General features: G+C 37.4%; 1 protein-coding gene across 3 annotated transcripts in view; it reads left to right on the forward strand.

Annotated features, from left to right (window-relative positions):
- Positions 1-14,524, forward strand: part of UBN2 (ubinuclein 2) — a 53,210-nt gene that overhangs the window by 18,576 nt on the left and 20,110 nt on the right. For all 3 annotated transcript variants that reach the window (XR_007776625.1, XM_050970121.1, XM_018910015.3), the window contains exons 4-11: positions 754-891; positions 2,001-2,113; positions 3,125-3,623; positions 6,883-6,953; positions 7,629-7,758; positions 9,086-9,204; positions 9,839-9,952; positions 11,128-11,271. Coding sequence is in view for 2 of the 3 variants with exons in the window: in XM_050970121.1 (XP_050826078.1) it covers positions 754-891; positions 2,001-2,113; positions 3,125-3,623; positions 6,883-6,953; positions 7,629-7,758; positions 9,086-9,204; positions 9,839-9,952; positions 11,128-11,271 (1,328 nt within the window). In the remaining variant the exon portion in view is untranslated. The remainder of the gene's footprint in view (positions 1-753; positions 892-2,000; positions 2,114-3,124; positions 3,624-6,882; positions 6,954-7,628; positions 7,759-9,085; positions 9,205-9,838; positions 9,953-11,127; positions 11,272-14,524) is intronic.

Consider the following 14,524-nt stretch of genomic DNA (forward strand, 5'->3'; position numbering starts at 1 on the left):
CCTCTCTAAAAGTCTTAGGTAGCCTAGACTTTTCAGGTCTTAAACCATTTTATCTTCAGTATATTTTAGTATATTCAGCATGGAAGTTGTTGGTTGCATGTAATAATAGAATTAATATTGTCATCCACCATACTGATTGTTGACCACTTTTTTTGTCTTTGGATTTCAATATTTTTGAGATTCAGCTTTATAATTCTAACTTGGAAATTTCTTCATAAATACTAAGTACTTTTCAAAATAAACTATTTATAGTTTGAAACATTTTGTGGTTTTAAAATTGTCTGAACAAAGTGGGAATGTTTGCCTTCAAATGAAAAAAAGTCCTGGAATTGTGGTATTTAAGAGGTAATGTTGTATTAAACATCTAAGATTGGAAATAAGGTAAGAGATGCTGTGGTGAAGATTGTAATGTCTAGGATAGCATTTTAACAAAAGAAAATTTCAGAGGACTTTTTAAAAGAAATAGGGTTTTGAGCAGGGCACTGTGGTGAGTTGCCTTGAGAAAGCAGTAGTTTTAATGCTGTAATGCTGCTTTTTGTTAAAAAAAGAGCATTGTGTTGAAAGGATACTCTGTGTTATTAATGTTCTCTGCTTCAACCAGTTAATTTTCTCTAAAATTGCTCTCCTGTTTCTATTCTAGCAAGCTGTGCTGTGAATTGGTATATATATTTTTATATGTAGGGACTGGTGAATGAAATACATGTTTAGTTTATTAAGAAATGCTGATAAGTTCACCTTCCTTTTCCTGCCCAGTATGATGAATTGGTTCCTGCATCCCTGACAACCAAATATGGAGGGTTTTATATCAACACTGGTACACTGCAGTTTCGTCAGGCATCTGAATCAGAGGATGAAGACTTTGCAGAAGACAAAAAGCATAGGCCACCTAAAGTGAGTGATTTTAATTAATAAGGCTTTTTTACAGAAATAGAAGCTAGGTGGACATTGGAAATATTTGATACACTTAGAATGGCTCAGATGAAGAGTCCAAAAGCAGAATGATGCATGGTACTGTTCTTTGTATTTTCTGGTTTGTGGCTCATGTACTAGCGTTCAGTAACTAACTCAGGATGTCCACAGGCTGTTAAGTCTTGTAAGACTAAGCATCTCTTTAGGCAACCTGACAAGTTGTGCCCACCCACCTTGAACTGACAGATGATTCTGTAATTTTGTAAGAATTTTATTATACAAGATGAGACCTTAAATTCATCAATACTGTTTGTAATTATTTTGCACAAAGTTTGCATGATACAAAATTGTTCCCAATATTGAGAATTTTAAACCAAATTTAACCATACTTAACCATTAAACCATGTTTAAACTAAAACACCTGTTAAAATAAACTCAGTTAATAAGAATAGCTATATTGAAATTATATACACAATCTTTCCAAACAGCATGCAGTTCTATAAACTTTGACAAGTTACAGTCAATGCAAACATAATTGCAATATGACATTTACAAATTGCATGCTATTTCTGAGAACTTAGTGCTTCCTGGTGTCCTTTCCTGCTCTATAACACTTAAAATTAAGGTTCTTGTACTGACTGTCACTGTGATGCAGATAAAGTTCTTTCTAGCAGCCTGTATGATGCTATGGTTTTGATTTGTGACTAAAATGGTGTTGATAACTACACCAGAATTATGCGTGTTGCTGGCTAATGCTTGCACAGTCTGAAGGCTTTCTGTTTCCCTGCCCTGCTCCCTCAGATAACCTAAGGATCATTGGCCATACTGGCTGGGCAGCAGTCTGCATGTACCTTAGAGTATTTCTCTTACTGAAAACTCTAAATTTCATAAGTGTTTAAAAATGATTAACGATTAACACTTGTCAGTAACTGCACTTGCTGCTAGGAATCCATTGTAGCATTTGCCTTTACACATATTGAGGTGTTTTTCCTGGCTCTGAATTCACAAGTGTAAAGAAAACTGAATGTTTCTTGCTGTAGAAGTCCCTTAGGGTGGAAGAATCACTGTCCTTTATTTGATCTCTTTTCTAGATAGCAAAGTTGAAAGAAAGTGAAGATCGTGGAATGAAGAAACGCAAGCGAAAAGATGAAGGGACAGAAAAGGAGAAGAAGCCTCGGAAAATGAAAGTTCCTAAGCAGTTGGGGTGGGTTCTTTTTCTTTATAAGAACACTTCACTTACATTTGAGGTTTGGCTTCATGACTGTGTTGCCATACCAAGATCATTACAGCTCTTTTGAATTTTGTACTTTCAGACTGTAATTAATTGAATTTTGTACTTTCAGACTGTAATTAATAGCTTATAGATTTTGTTCCAGAATTTGTGTGAGAATTTTATATTACTCAGTCCTATGGACTAAATTTTTGTCCCCTGAAACTTTGCACCAGGAATAATAAGGAAAGACAAATCACAGAAAATAAATTTTGAGTATCGTGAATAGCATAAAGCATCATTGTCCTACCCACATCTAAGCTAGCACTAGGAATTGCATCTTCGATTGAAAAATAATTTTCTTCCTATCTCTTTGTTTCTCATCTGTAAAGCTGTAAATACAGTTTAATTATTATTACTACGTCTTTCTTATTGACTTTGTGCTTTCCTCAGTTCTGAGGCTAGCATAGAAAGATTAAGGAGGTGAGGCTAGATTAGGTGGCTACTAGAAAACTATTGCTGAGTGGATGGAGGCTGTCTTACTGTGAATATTCACATTAAATATTGAAAATTTATTGACCTCATTTTTCATCAAGGTGACAAACTGGTGGAATGTTCTCAGTTTAAATAAAATATAGATTTTGAGCCTAAAAATATAAATTTTTAGCAATGAAAAGAATTTTTTTAACATATATGCTGTACAGGCAACCTGCCAGCATTCAGCAGTATTGAGAGGCAAATTTAAGTATTTTAGTATTGTAAATCTGCTCTGACTTTTAACACTTGGGCCAACTTCTCCATAATTAAACAGAGAAATCAAAATGAAATAACCTTTGGCTTAATGTGTATAAAATGTAATTGATAAAATGGTCTGAAGAGAGAAGCAGGAAGTACTTGCTTCTTCCCCCTGATAAATTTTAATTGTACTAAACTTTGAGTTGTGCTGTTAAAGGTTACTAAGGCCTCAAAAGTCACACGCTAATGAAAGATTTCTTTCCTCTACAGAGTAATGGCCTTAAATTCACACAAGTCTGAGAAGAAGAAAAAGAAATTGTATAAAGACTCGCTCTCTCTGGCTGCCATGATCCGTAAATTTCAAAAGGAGAAGGAAGCCATGAGGAAGAAGGAGCCTAGTCCAAAACCTCCAGTGACTGTTGCAACCTCTACCCCTAGTAAAATTCCTTCCTCCTCTCTCAGTGCAGGAAATGATATCTCTGACTTGAATCTTAGGATCAATGATCCTGTCCTCTCAATTTTTGGTAGCACAAATGAACCTGAGCTCCTGCAAGAAACTGAAAGTGCCCTGGAGATGCTGGGGGACATTGACTTTGACAAGTTGCTTGATGGCACTTCTGATGGCAGCCCGGTCTCTGAGCTGTCAGGAGAGAATGGAAATGTCACTCAGGCAACCTACACCTCTCAGGTCATGACACCCAAGCAGGTGCCTGCCCTCCCTGAAGGTCTGCCTGTGCTACTTGAAAAGCGCATTGGAGACCTTCGAACAGTAAGTATGAATTCGCTGGTAGTGGATTGCATCCAAGAATCTGAGAGAACAAGGAAGAACAATTAGGACCTTGAGTGTCATCCTTGAATTGCTGGCTGAAACTTTAGAAATGAAGAACTGATGTTAATGGCAATCTTAAAGGCTGTGTTTATGCTCACATGAAAACAGGCAGAGATGATGCAGGTCAATTGTTTTAGCAGTGTTTGTTTCACATTGCAAACACGGTTTTCTAAATCTTTTATGTACAAAACTTGTAATTTTCATTTATTTATGGGTTTTTCTCCATAATGGAAATACCAGTGTTACTTTAACTTGAATTATTATTTGATAAAATGGAGTGGGTGTTCTCTTACTTTGGAGGAGGTTACCTGAAATATGACTGCAGCTTACAATTCCATGTATTTTGGATCCAGGTTTTTTGACATAAACTTGCCAGTTTAAAAAAAATTAAAAAAAAAAACACCAAAAAAAACCCAACCTAAGTGAAAAAAGCCACCAAAACCAGAAACCACCATCCAACTACAAAAAACAAACCAACAAACCACAAAACTGAACTTTTTCTTCTGGAAGGTTAGAATGGAATCTGAACTTGTCAAAAATGGGATGAAAGATGTTAAATTAACAAGTTATGAATATTCCAGTAAGTTATTGAAAGGGATCAGAGTTATTAAGGTATTACATACTCCTTGTTTCAGTTGTGGATGTTATCCTAAGTTGAGAATAAATCTGTTGCTTGTTCAGATTATTATATTAAAGCTTTTCCTTACTTAGAATAAAGTGCAGCTTTTCCTTATTTAGCATAAAGTTCAGCTTTTCTTTACTCATAGTTAACTGCTTTTTCAAAACTTACTTCATTTTTTGGACAAAAAATAATTTAAACAATTCCAGAGTTTGTTTTGCTCTTACCTGTATAGAAATGTCTTCTAGTTTTCTTCTTTATTTTTAAACATACCAAGCTAAATACAGCCAAGGAATTAATATTTACTGAAGTGAAGGGACTTCTATCTGCCTTTCAGTATGCAGGCTAATTTTGCTATGAATCGACAATAAGCTTCTAGCAAAAGTGCAGAAGTGGATTAGGCCAAAATTCAGGAAGTTAGTGACCTACCCTAAGTTAATTCATGTTGCTTCTCTGTATAACAATCTCAAACCAGTTGGGAGGCATCTTTAATTCAATGGCTCTTGGAAAAAATGACTCCTCATAGAATCATAAAATGGTTTGGGTTGGAAGGCCCTTTAGGATCATCCATTCCAATCCCCCTGCTGTGAGCAGGGACACCTTCCTCTAGACCAGCTGGAAACTCTTCCATTTTTGACAGTGTCTTCTGAAAGCTTCCTGGCTAAGCAGAGGAAGTTTAAGTTTATACTTGGGGAACAGCTAGACTGTATGTTGACTTAAAGATTGCAACTTCCATACTTCCTGTAAATTGCAAACTGACATCTTCAAAAAAGCACTAAAAATGAAAGTCTTGTCAAATGTTTACCCGACTCTTGCAGCTTTAGATCTCTTTAGCACAAAGAAAAAAAAAGTTTATAAAGCTGTAGGAAGAAGCCTATGCTCTGTGGGTGGGGTATAATATATCAAGATTAAAAAAATAAGTTTTGAAAGTCACTGACTAAAGGCAATAAAAACTTCCTGACTTCCTTTGGTAAATCCATGTGTTATAGTTCCCTGAGTGGATTATTCTGTACTACCATGACAGATGGCAACATTGTATACAAGCAGGAAAGTAAATAAAAGGGTTTCCTTCTATTTTGAAGGTCACTGTCAAGATAATCACTCTGGAAATAAAACCCAACCATAGTTTTAGTAATAGTGATGAAGTTTTTGAATCTGCCGGTGTTGCTCTCTTTAAAAGCCAGCAGTGCTGTCCAGCATAATAGTATAATGCTGGAATTGCCTTTCAAGGTCTACCTGGGATGAAAATGTCAAAGCTTTTTCCTTCTGCTTTATATAAACCAGATGAAACTAATCCTGGTGTTAATTAGGCATAAAGGTAGTGGGTTGAAGACTTTCTGACTTGTCTTTTTGGTACCCAATCACTTGCAGGCATCTATAACCTTTCTAATTCTTTTAGCAGGATAAATGCTTCAGTGTTCTTAAACAGAGATAGTACCTTCCCCTGAGCAGCTGTATTTGTGGTAGAAAGCAGTGAGTGGAATGCAGTCCTTGCAGGAACTTAAACTCCAGTATCACTGTTCATGACTGAAGTGATAAAGCATTCAGGCAATGGGCTACCATACAGCTTTGAGTGTCACACTCTTTTCCTGTGCAGTTCATACAGGAGGAGAGGTAGAAAACATTTATCTTTCAAATTTAAATGAGTCAGTTGCAAAGAGCAAGAACTGTAAGTATTTAATAGTAATAAATTAATCTAATCATGTTAACTCTTGGACTTAACTGTAGGTTTTAGTTATGTTGTTGCAAGTCACTATTCTATGGGATTTTTAAGGGCTCTTTTTTCTCGACTTCTGAATTTCTGCAGAGTAGATGTGCACTAGAGAAAGGTTCTTACTGACTTTTGTAAAATGGTACAGGGAATTGGCTTTGTCCAATAAGCTGTCATTCCTTGTGAAGAAAAGAAAAATGTATCTAGGTGATAAGAACAAAGATAAATGGATTCTGCATGGGAATTGCTGGGAGATCAGTAAAAACTTCTGATAAAAAGAACAAAAATGCCAGACAATACTAAAGATAGAGTCTAAAGATGGCAAGAATGCTGGACAGAAAAGAGGGATGAGGTATTCCTCTGGCTTATATAATCCTGTTGTAGAAATTGCAGTGAAGGTTTGAGAGAGCTCTAAGAAAGCTGGAAAGATGAAACTCGATGAGGCACATAACAGGTAGAAAAAGATGGAGTAAAAATGTGTTAGTTAATGCTGTTGCCTTCTTGACCTGTCAAACAATGCTTCTCTTTTTAAAACAGAGATAGTAGAGTGTTGGTGGTGGTGATGGTGATAAAACATCTACAATTTTCTTAATGGTTATTCAAAAGATGAATGTGTTAACATCAGTGATCCAGGCAGATCCTAAACAGAATGATTGTCTGCCCTAGAGCAAGGTGTGTATGTTTGAGGATAACAGTGACAATCCTCAACTTTTTCTAAACAGCTGAGAATAGCTTGGTTTTCATTATTCTTTTCCAAGTAATGTTTTCTGGGAAATAAGAATATGATGTGGCTGTAAAAGTAAAGATACAAAGATTGTTGGTTTAAAATACTCTGTGAACTTGAATGCTTTTTTTAATTGTATTTTTAGGCTGCCAAGATGTTTGATGAAGAAGGCAGGAAGAAGTTTTTCACACAAGACATGAATAATATTCTTCTGGAGTAAGTGCTTATCTGTAGAACCTTCCCTTTTTGGAAAGGGGGTGAAAGGAAAAGTACAGAAGAGGAAGTATTATTGAGGTTGTTCCAACAAATCCCTTAAAAGTCAATGAAGGTAGATCAGTCTAAGTGAGTTATTGGCTAAAGAGACTTACATATGCATACAATTCCTGTCATGCCTGTCTGTCTTTATCCAGTGTAAAGTGTTTTGTAGTGCACTGGTCCTTGCCTTTGTGTGTGAAATTCAACAACATTGCCTTTATTTACTCCTGTATCCCACTTCTGTTATTTAAAGGACCTTCAGCTTTCATGAGGGCAAACACCAGATTTTTTTTCTCTGTCATCTTCAATTAAGGGTTTAATGTAGAAAGTTCTGTGTTCATAATCTATGAAACAAAAGTCATCTCTAGAAGACTATCCCGAAGTGTATCAATTTTGATTCAGTGGTGGGTGTAAACTAAATTTGAATGAGAGTTCAATGTTGCTGGACAGCTGGTTTCTTGCCATTGATTAGGACTTCTCCTTTTATAAAAAAACTTATCTGAAAATATCCCAAGCTGCTCTTTTTAGTATGCATAACTAGAATGTTATGCTTCCAAAGCTTCCTTAGGGTTTTTGTTCAGATGTCATCTTTACCTTGGAGTGTGTTTGACTGAGTGTGTCCTGTTGGTTTGTCAGTATCGAGCTGCAGTTGCAGGAGGTGAGTCCTGCCATCCGCAGTGGAGTGTACTCACACCTGGAGGCTTTCGTGCCGTGCAATAAGGACACGCTGATAAAGCGCCTGAAGAAGTTACACCTCAATGTCCAGGTAAGCATGGGGAGAGCAGCAATTGCATGGCAGCAAGGAGGATGGACTGCAGCAGAGTAGAGCAGTAGCCACACAGCTTCAAATCAAGAAAAATGTTTTGCATCAGTTGCTAGATGAGTTTAAAAGCTTCTTTCCATATCGGTGATATTGTCACTATGTTAGGAACAAATATTTTAAGTATTTCAGAGTCTTTAGCTGAGAATTAAGTGCTTTCATCTTGAAAGCTGGCTACAGGCTATTAAGGAGTGTTTCTGCTGTCATGACTATGTATTACTGTACTCTTAGGGTACATATCAAAGCAGCAGAATTAGAAAGCCACAGTAATAATGGTTATGATAGGCTAAAAATACATACTTTTGTTTTCACTTTTGTGTCAAGAAAAAAGGAAGGCCGTGTGGATAATAGATGACCCAGCCTGGATTATTAGTTCAAATTTCCTTTTGTGGCTAGGTCTTACAAATACTTTGTATGCCATTTTCAGTTACTTTTCTTTTGAAGATTGTTTTCCTTTTGAATTGAAAAGTTATCTGTGCTCTGAAGTACCCTGACCAGATTTTTTAGGTAAAATCCAGGACTAAATCTTGCAGAGGACCTGAAGATGAATGCAGAGATCTTGGTGCTTGCTAATAAGGCAAACAGATTCAAATGCTATTTCTAAGCAGATAAACATAAAAGAATATTCTAGTTCTTTTCAATAAGCAATTAAAATTAATAATGTAAAGTCAGAAGATGTAGAAATTGAATTTAAAACATGTAGCGAAGTGTATAGTATATTACCTTAATGTTTGAAATTCTTAATATTTGAAGACAAGTCTAAGTACGTAGTCCTTACCTTTCAGGTACATAAATTAAATGTAATACCAATCTACTACTTGGAGAATATAATACATATTCATATTTTATTCATTACCTAGGATGCTTTTATACCACAGTTTTTGGAGCCCTGATTAATAGGCTGTTTATTTGCAAGTGTTGAGATATTGATTGGTCAGTTTATTTCACTTTTTCCCCCTAAAGTTTTTTTCCCCTTCCCTATTTTAATTTAAAAGCATTATTTAAAGAGATCATGCCATAATGTTTTGGGATGTTCATGACACATTTATTTGTGAATATCTTTTGTTGTTTCTCGTCTCAAGACTTACATGCATTTATATAATGCTGTTGCACCTAACAGGATTCAAGTGCCATGCAGAAGTATGTTTGTCACAGTCCATAAATAGTACTGGGAATGTTACCTTGGGAGTGATCCAGAAATTTTCATGAGACTATCTGAAATGCTCTTTATTTTACATCTAACAGGATTATTTTGCTACTCCTCTTTTCACAGGATGACCGCTTGAGAGAGCCACTGCAGAAGCTGAAGCTGGCTGTCAGTAACGTCATGCCTGAACAGTTATGCAAGTATCAAGAGGACTGTCAGGCCCGCAATCAAGCCAAGAATGCCAAGTAGGTTATTCTGGAGGCTGTGCAAGCCTGTTTAGAACCCAGCTGGAAGTTCGTATCCATGTTGTTTACTTCCTCACTTCAGAAAATCCCTCAGCTCCAGTTTAAGCGTGTCTTTTTTTTAATTGTACGAAATACTTAATTTTGTGTAAGTGTTATTGTCTGACATCAGAGAGAAATTTCATTAACTGAGATAGGTCTTGATAGAAAAAAATAACCTGAAGGATTATTGGTTGATTCCTAAAATGGTGGATTAATGGAGGAGGGTGGTATTGAGGTTATTGATATATTTTGTGCTTGTTCATTGTAATTGTTTTGATCATAGTTAAGTAATTTTAGACTTGGAGAGGTATTAATAGTTTGATAAGTTCCCTGCCAGTTCCCAGTAGACATTGTTTGAAGCTTATAGGGACATCAGTGAAAGCATCTGTACAGTGTGTCCTTTTCACTTGTCTGAGAACCAGAAAACAGTGGGGAGAGGGAGATTAAGCTGTTTATCCTATAAAGAAGTATAGTAAAATGTGAAAATAGGTTCTCTGTGGGTTATTTTTCCCCCCCAACACCTAGAATGACACTCTTTATGAAATATTTCGTCTGTGTAGTATAGTTCTAAAGAAAATAATTGTTCCAACTGTAGGTTGCAAGCAGAAGATGAACGAGAGAAAAATGGGTCAGAGGAAGATGATGATGAGAAACCTGGAAAGAGGGTTGTTGGACCCAGGAAGAAGTTTCACTGGGATGACACAGTGAGGTAAGACAAAACTAAATTTTCCACCAAGAATTTTCACTGACTTTATAAAGGGATCTCCAAGAGGATGTTATTACATGATGCTGTTGAATAAACAATTTTTCCCAGAATCACACCTTGGAGAAGTTTTGGAGACTGTAGGTGTAAAATGGGCAAACTGGAATTCTGTAATGGTGAAACATCTTCATCTTTAACTCGAAAGGAAAATCATCCTGTGTCCAACCCTTTTAAGTTTCACTGCTTGTTTTTCTGCTTTATCCAAATACATGACAATAATTGGAACAATTATTTTCTGACTTCAGGACTTTGAGCTTCTTTAGGCAAAGAACAGGTGTGTAAGCAGTGTAATAGCTGCTTCTCACCTTTCTAGACATTACAAAACACCAGTGAGGACTAGAGATTTCTGCCACAGAACAGGCCATCAAGATTGGTGATACTGATTTGGCAAGCCTCCCGATCCAACAACAACTAGAATAATGCATTAATCTTAGCTTCTTCTGTTCCCTCTGAACACAAATTGTTTATCTCTCAAGAGTAGCGCAGATTCTTATCTGAAGTGATCGGATACTAGAGTTTGGTTTCCTAGAACAGATTATTCTGAAAACTGAGATGACTACTATTTAAATAATCTAGATTTTTAAGCAAGTGTATCTTTCTAAATTAGAACTTTCTCATGCAAGATCTAAGATAATTTTAGTACAAGTGTGTGTGTGTGTGTATCTATTACTAAAAGGCGCTGATGGACTTCTCTCAATGAGTCTTTTTAGTATGTGAAGACAACAGGGAAGAAATCTTGATGAAATATGTACAAGCAATATAGCTTGGACTATATTGACCTGGAGGGGAGAGATAATAAATCTGTTGCTTTTCTCCTTCAAGAGGCTCTAATAGGATGATGTTACTTAACTGTGTGCACTTTTATATTTTTAAGAACAAAAGACAAAATCCCTGTCAGAAACAATCCTCTGAAGTACTCACTGTAGAATGGATTTCAATGGTAGAGCATAAGAGTTTGTAGTAGCAATACTCTGTGTAGTGGAAACTTCCAAAAAACATGGTTGGAACTGAACACTTCCTACAACTATCAGAAGACAGCAGCTTCAATTTCTTAGCCTTTTTCTTCTGAGTTTTTGAAAGGACTGTGTCTTTCAATATATTTATTTTGTTTCATTTTGCAGGTCTCTGTTGTGTAATCTTGTCAAGATCAAGCTGGGATGTTATGAGCTAGAGCCAAATAGAAGTCAGTCTGCAGAAGATTACCTCAAAACCTTTATGGAAACAGAAGTGAAACCACTTTGGCCTAAAGGCTGGATGCAGGCAAGGTAAGATAACTGCTTTAGGTCTCTACTCATTTTGGTGTTAATGATTTCTTCAGTTCCTTTTTGTCTTACATTGACTCAACCATGTACTATTGATGTTGGTTGGAACTTAGGAGTATGTCTGTGAAGTGAAATAGTTCAAAAGAACAAATATTTTTCTGAAATTAATTTTTTGTCTTGTTTGTAAGCCTGAGAGTGAAAAAACCCACTGTTTTCCTTGGACAGCTATTTGCTTTTATCATCTCCTAGACACTGAATTTGCTGCTGCTTCTAACACAGCATGAAGCTTCATTTGAGGAGAAGTATGAGGTGGGAGGGTAACAACTTGGAAAGTTATTTGTGATATGGGAAGTGATTGATAATGATCTGGAGATCAGTTTTGCCTGTATGTTGGAACACTGCATTATCAGACTGCTCACAGGCTTTAAAATTATAAGCTAGAATTTCGATAGCAGTGTTCACAACAGACTTAAGGTTCTTGCTTTCCATTTCTTGTTTGCAGTTGGGATGCTCTGTTTTACAGCAGTTAAAAATACACCACTTTCTATACTTGCTTCTTAGAGATGTAAGAAGAAACAATCACACAAAAGAGGGAGAAATAAAATGGGAACAATAGTAAACTATTGTGAAACACAGGTTTGGCAGAGATTTCTAATGGCTTGGAGTCAAAGAGGAGCAAGTATGGTTTGGCCTGCATTCTTTCTTTCTGTAGCACCCACTGCAAAAGATAATTTAATCAAACCTCAACCCCACTGTAAAAGCTTAATGATACAGCTACGTAACTTGCTCATTAATAGCTTGATTTTAGTTTAGTCAAATCTGTATCAAGCTGTAAAAATAACTCTACTGAGCTATTTCTAAGATCAGTTAGTGTAGAAATAGCTGGTTAAATAGTAACAAAAAGAACAAATAAAGTTTTACACTTCTGGCATATAGCTGACTTATTTTTGTTCAATTATTTAGTTTTTGTGCAAGTAGGCTAATGACTTTGATGTTATCTGTTATGAAGATTTTATTGAATTAGATGAGACAGAGAATCCCAGTTTAGTTTAAGGACAGAAAGATCACTGATGATAGTGGAGAAATAGTCAAGAGATAGTGTGAGGTGATTCAAGAATACATAGAAGTGAAGCACGCTGTGATGGTGTGGGCAAGCCAATCGGTGTTCAGATTTAATATTGGCACCTGGTTTGTCCACTGAGGGCATGGATACGCCTCTGAGAACACAGGGGGTTAAAAGCTGTGATCTCCCAGGGGAACTTCCTCTTTGAGTTTGGCTTGAGACTGAGCAGACCTCCCTGCCCAGCCAGAGCTGGGCGGGGGGGGGGAGGGGAGCCATGTGGCCGGAGAGAGAGAGGTAGGCCAGGCCTGGGCCCAAGGGTGGAGGAGAACATTGCAAGGGCTTCGGGCAGCCATCCTCCATTCCCCCCCTCCCGGAGAGAGAGGAGAGAGAGAGAGAGACAGGGCCCGTGCCTGTGATAGTGGGCCGGAGTGAAGGAGAAGGGGGTGTGGGGGTGCCCAGCAGGGCAGCCAAGCGTGGGAGTTGATGAACTAAACCAGCAGAGAGCCTGGGACTTTTAACCCCTCTGAGGAAGATGGGAACCTTGCTAATGCTGATTCCTCCTGAAGTTGATGAGATTGAGAAGATGTTGAGATCGAGAAGATGTTGAGAAGAATTCTAGGTGGGAGGAGATGGAGTGGCTTTGGGCTGGACTTTTCTTGTATAGCCACAGCAGAACCACTGGTGTTCCAGTGACACAGAGACTGCGTTCTAGGGGGAGGCGATGGCTCAGAGCCAAGAGAGTGCAGTGATGTGGAGGAGTGTGAACAAGAGACGATGGGTGAGGAGGGTGGTGGTGGTGCCCTCCGTCTTTGAAGAAGAGAGAAGAAGAAGATGATCTCTGTTCAAGAGACCCCTTGGCCCCAGGGGGTGAAATTTGGGGGGGACAAGTGTCCCAAAAGGAGAAGGACTGTGCTCTCTTTGGAACTGGACAAAGTATCCTTAAAATGAAAAACCCTAGAAGCAGCTCTGATCCATGTGCAGTGGTGAGAGCACTGGACATGGAAAGAATGTGGTGCAAGAGGGACTCCTCTCTCCTCGAGGAACTGAGAATTGGTTATCTAAAGGGTGGCAATGGAATTGGAAATTTGGTGGGGGAGGAGGAAGAATTTGGAAGGTTTTCATCTTGTGTTCTATGTGTTTTGTGTGTCTTCCTTTGTAGTTGTAGGTTAATAAATGTTTTTTCCCTTTTAACCTTAAGTTGGAGCCTGCTTTGCTCTGTCTCTGATCACATCTCACAGTGGGTGCCAGGGAAGGAGGTGATCTCGTGGGGGCACTGGCATTGCGCCAGGCTCAAACGATGACACACGCTAAAACTTTGAATTGGAACGCTATAAAACATGCAGTTGTCTCCTTTCCATTGGAAAAGTCTGCTGAAAATTTCCGTGAGCTTTTAAACTGTCCATACAATTAGCTTCAACAACAAAAGGCAAAAACTAAAAAAAAAAAAAATGCCCCCAAAACAAACCAAAACCACCAACAGACCAAACAAAACCCAAGAGGTGACAGATCATAACTTCCTGTTGACTAGCAAGACTTCATTTACTAACTGGGTGGTTTTAGTGCCATAATGATTTACAAATTGTCCTATATCTACTGGGTGGCACTTCTCTGCTCTCTGTTAAGGAAGTGATGTATTGTAATTTGTAGGCAAACAGGTTTGCATGGAAAGAGGAAAAGCAAGTATTTCCTGAAGTCTGGTAGTGGTAATTCCTAATACAGCACATAATTTGTGTTCTGAATGTTCATTTTGTTGGGATGTTAAGGATAATGCTGAAGGCTAATAATGTTTTCATTTTTATGTGGCCTCAAGTGAGAAGGAGCTATATAAACTTGAAAAAAAAATTAGGTATTTATTGCTAAAACTGATCTATTGACCATGTGTTTTTTAAGGAATTCTTACTGATCAGGATAGGTCTGTGGTACCAGAACTTTGTGCATTCAGCTTAGGAGAAAATTTCTTGCACTTTCAAAGTTAACTGTATTTAATGTTTCTTATAGCTATATAAGGAAGGAAGAGGTAAGGTATTGATCAAAACTGGAAATTACAGAATCAAAGGATTGTTAAAGAGTGGAAGGGACCTTATATATTGCTCTGTCCTTTCTTTGTACCATGCCTGATTTCTGTCCTTTTGTAGTACTTAAAATTTTGCCTTTAACCTTGAAGGATGATGCTACAAATTATGGGGGCCTGTG

The sequence above is a fragment of the Serinus canaria genome, chromosome 1A, assembly GCF_022539315.1.
Source record: "Serinus canaria isolate serCan28SL12 chromosome 1A, serCan2020, whole genome shotgun sequence".
Classification (NCBI taxonomy): Eukaryota; Metazoa; Chordata; class Aves; order Passeriformes; family Fringillidae; genus Serinus; species Serinus canaria.